The sequence below is a fragment of the Mandrillus leucophaeus genome, unplaced genomic scaffold, assembly GCF_000951045.1.
Source record: "Mandrillus leucophaeus isolate KB7577 unplaced genomic scaffold, Mleu.le_1.0 Scaffold1, whole genome shotgun sequence".
Classification (NCBI taxonomy): domain Eukaryota; kingdom Metazoa; phylum Chordata; class Mammalia; order Primates; family Cercopithecidae; genus Mandrillus; species Mandrillus leucophaeus.
The window spans coordinates 12,641,345-12,643,243 of record NW_012098097.1 but is presented as its reverse complement, the minus strand read 5'-3'; the positions used below and the strand labels follow the sequence as shown (position 1 = coordinate 12,643,243).

Genomic DNA, 1,899 nt, shown 5'->3' with positions numbered 1-1,899 from the left:
CCAGCTAATTTTTTTGTATTTTTAGTAGAGATGGGGTTTCACCGTGTTAGCCAGGATGGTCTCGATCTCCTGACCTCATGATCCGTCCGCCTCGGCCTCCCAAAATGCTGGGTAGGCCGCCACACCTGGCCTACCTTCTCCCTCTTTTTACCCAATGCAGTCATATATGCTCTGCCTTCATGAGGGAGATTGCGCCCGCCCCTTGCGGCACCCGCCCCTCGCAGCACCCGCCCCCTCATGGCGCCCGTCTGCAGGCTTACCTGTTGTGCTGGTTGAGTTCGTCTTGCCATTTGAGCTGCCCACTCTGCACCACACTGTCATACCAGAGCACCAGGCCCCCCGGGACCTGTCGGTGCAGCTGTGTGGTCAGGTACCGCAGGAAAAGAGGCGTGTTCCCCACGGCAGCCAGCTGAAAGAAAGGAACGAGGTGAGAGCCTCGGTGAGCCCCAGATCCGTCTATCATGAGAAGTATCCGGCGCTGACAGACCGGGGGACGCAGAGCAAACAGATCCACAGGTGAAGCTGCAGTTCTGAAAGGCCCTCCCTGCCACAACCCCAAAAGTGGAGTCCAGCCAAACAGACGACTCCCCTTTCTTACTGTGGCAGGAAGAACATGAACGCAGAAGTCAGGAAAACACAGAACGCACCGAAAGGGGAGGGTGCCCTGAGAAGGAAGCCACACCCCCAGCCCAGAGCAGAGCGTGGAAAAGGAAAGGCGGGCTCACAGACAGGGCGGGAAACGTGAGAGCCGGCCAAGCACGCTTGCTGGAAACAGTCGGAGGAGATTCCCTCTCACTGCGAGTAACTAAGATTTCGGAGTTGGCACTGCCTGGGAGGCGAGAAATGGCTTACTGCTGCAACCTGCAGCCCAGGTGTGGGGCGAGGTGAGGCCAAGGAAGGAAAGAGGTGGAGGTGGGCGGCAACACAGCAAGGGGCGGGGAGGTGGGTGAGGGCTGGGCGCTCACACTCAGAGAGTTCTCGATGTTGATCAGCCAGCCATCGAAACGAAAAAACTGCGCGATCTGGACCAGCCTGTCAGCCACTGCCTGGTACGAGCGCTCGTCCCCGGCCAGGAAGGCTTCACAGAGCCTTCCCCCTTCGTTCCACTCCGTGATGAAAGTCCCTGTGAGGACAGGAGAGAAACAAGGTCAGCCACGGGAATCACCGTCCCTTGACCTGCTGGTTTTCAAAGTGAGGTTCTGGAACCAGCAGCCTCAGTATCACCTGACACTTGGTAGACATTAAAATCCCCATATATCCCGTGAATCCAACACTCTGCTGATGGGGACCAGCAATCCTGGTGATGGAAGCCCATCAACGACTGGGATTGAGGCTAAAGCCTGAGAAGCACTGTTCTGACCCAGGAATCCGCAAACCGGGGCCCCGGGCCAATGCCCACTACTACCTGTGTTTGTAAATGCAATTTTACTGGAACACGGCCCTGCCTATTTGTTTACCTGCTGTCACTCCAATAATCACCACAGTGACTCACGGGTCTGAAACGCTGAAAATACTGTCTGGTCCTTTCCAGAAAAATCCTGCAAATGCCTGTCCTGACCAACCGAGGCGGCCCCCAGCAAGGGGCTCTGTGCACTTGAGAAGGAGGCAAAGCCTGCGCCTCCTAATCACGGGGTCCCCTGGCTGGTGAGCTGAGGAGTCTGGCTGACACAGAGGTGAGTCCTTGGCTCTTACCCAGCACACAGACCCCATGCCTGTGGGCAGCGTTGGTCCAGCCCACCGGAGGGATGGTGACGGTGTGGTGGCTGAAGTACACAAAGACGTCGATGCACTGCCAGTGGTAGAAAGCATAGGGAGTCTGCACCACCGAGCCCTGAATGAACCTGGGGAAAGAACCAGAACAGGGCTGGCTACAGCAGCTCATTCATGCCTTTATTCCCC

At 57.1% G+C, this 1,899-nt stretch overlaps 1 protein-coding gene across 1 annotated transcript in view; it reads right to left on the bottom strand.

Annotated features, from left to right (window-relative positions):
* ENGASE (endo-beta-N-acetylglucosaminidase) overlaps positions 1-1,882 on the bottom strand; it is a 12,352-nt gene extending 10,470 nt beyond the window's left edge. Inside the window, exons 1-3 of the mRNA XM_011967001.1 lie at positions 1,693-1,882; positions 966-1,123; positions 261-409 (exon numbers count right to left, since the gene is read on the bottom strand). Of these exons, the coding sequence (XP_011822391.1) occupies positions 261-409; positions 966-1,123; positions 1,693-1,882 (497 nt within the window). The remainder of the gene's footprint in view (positions 1-260; positions 410-965; positions 1,124-1,692) is intronic.
* Between the last annotated feature and the right edge of the window lie 17 nt (positions 1,883-1,899).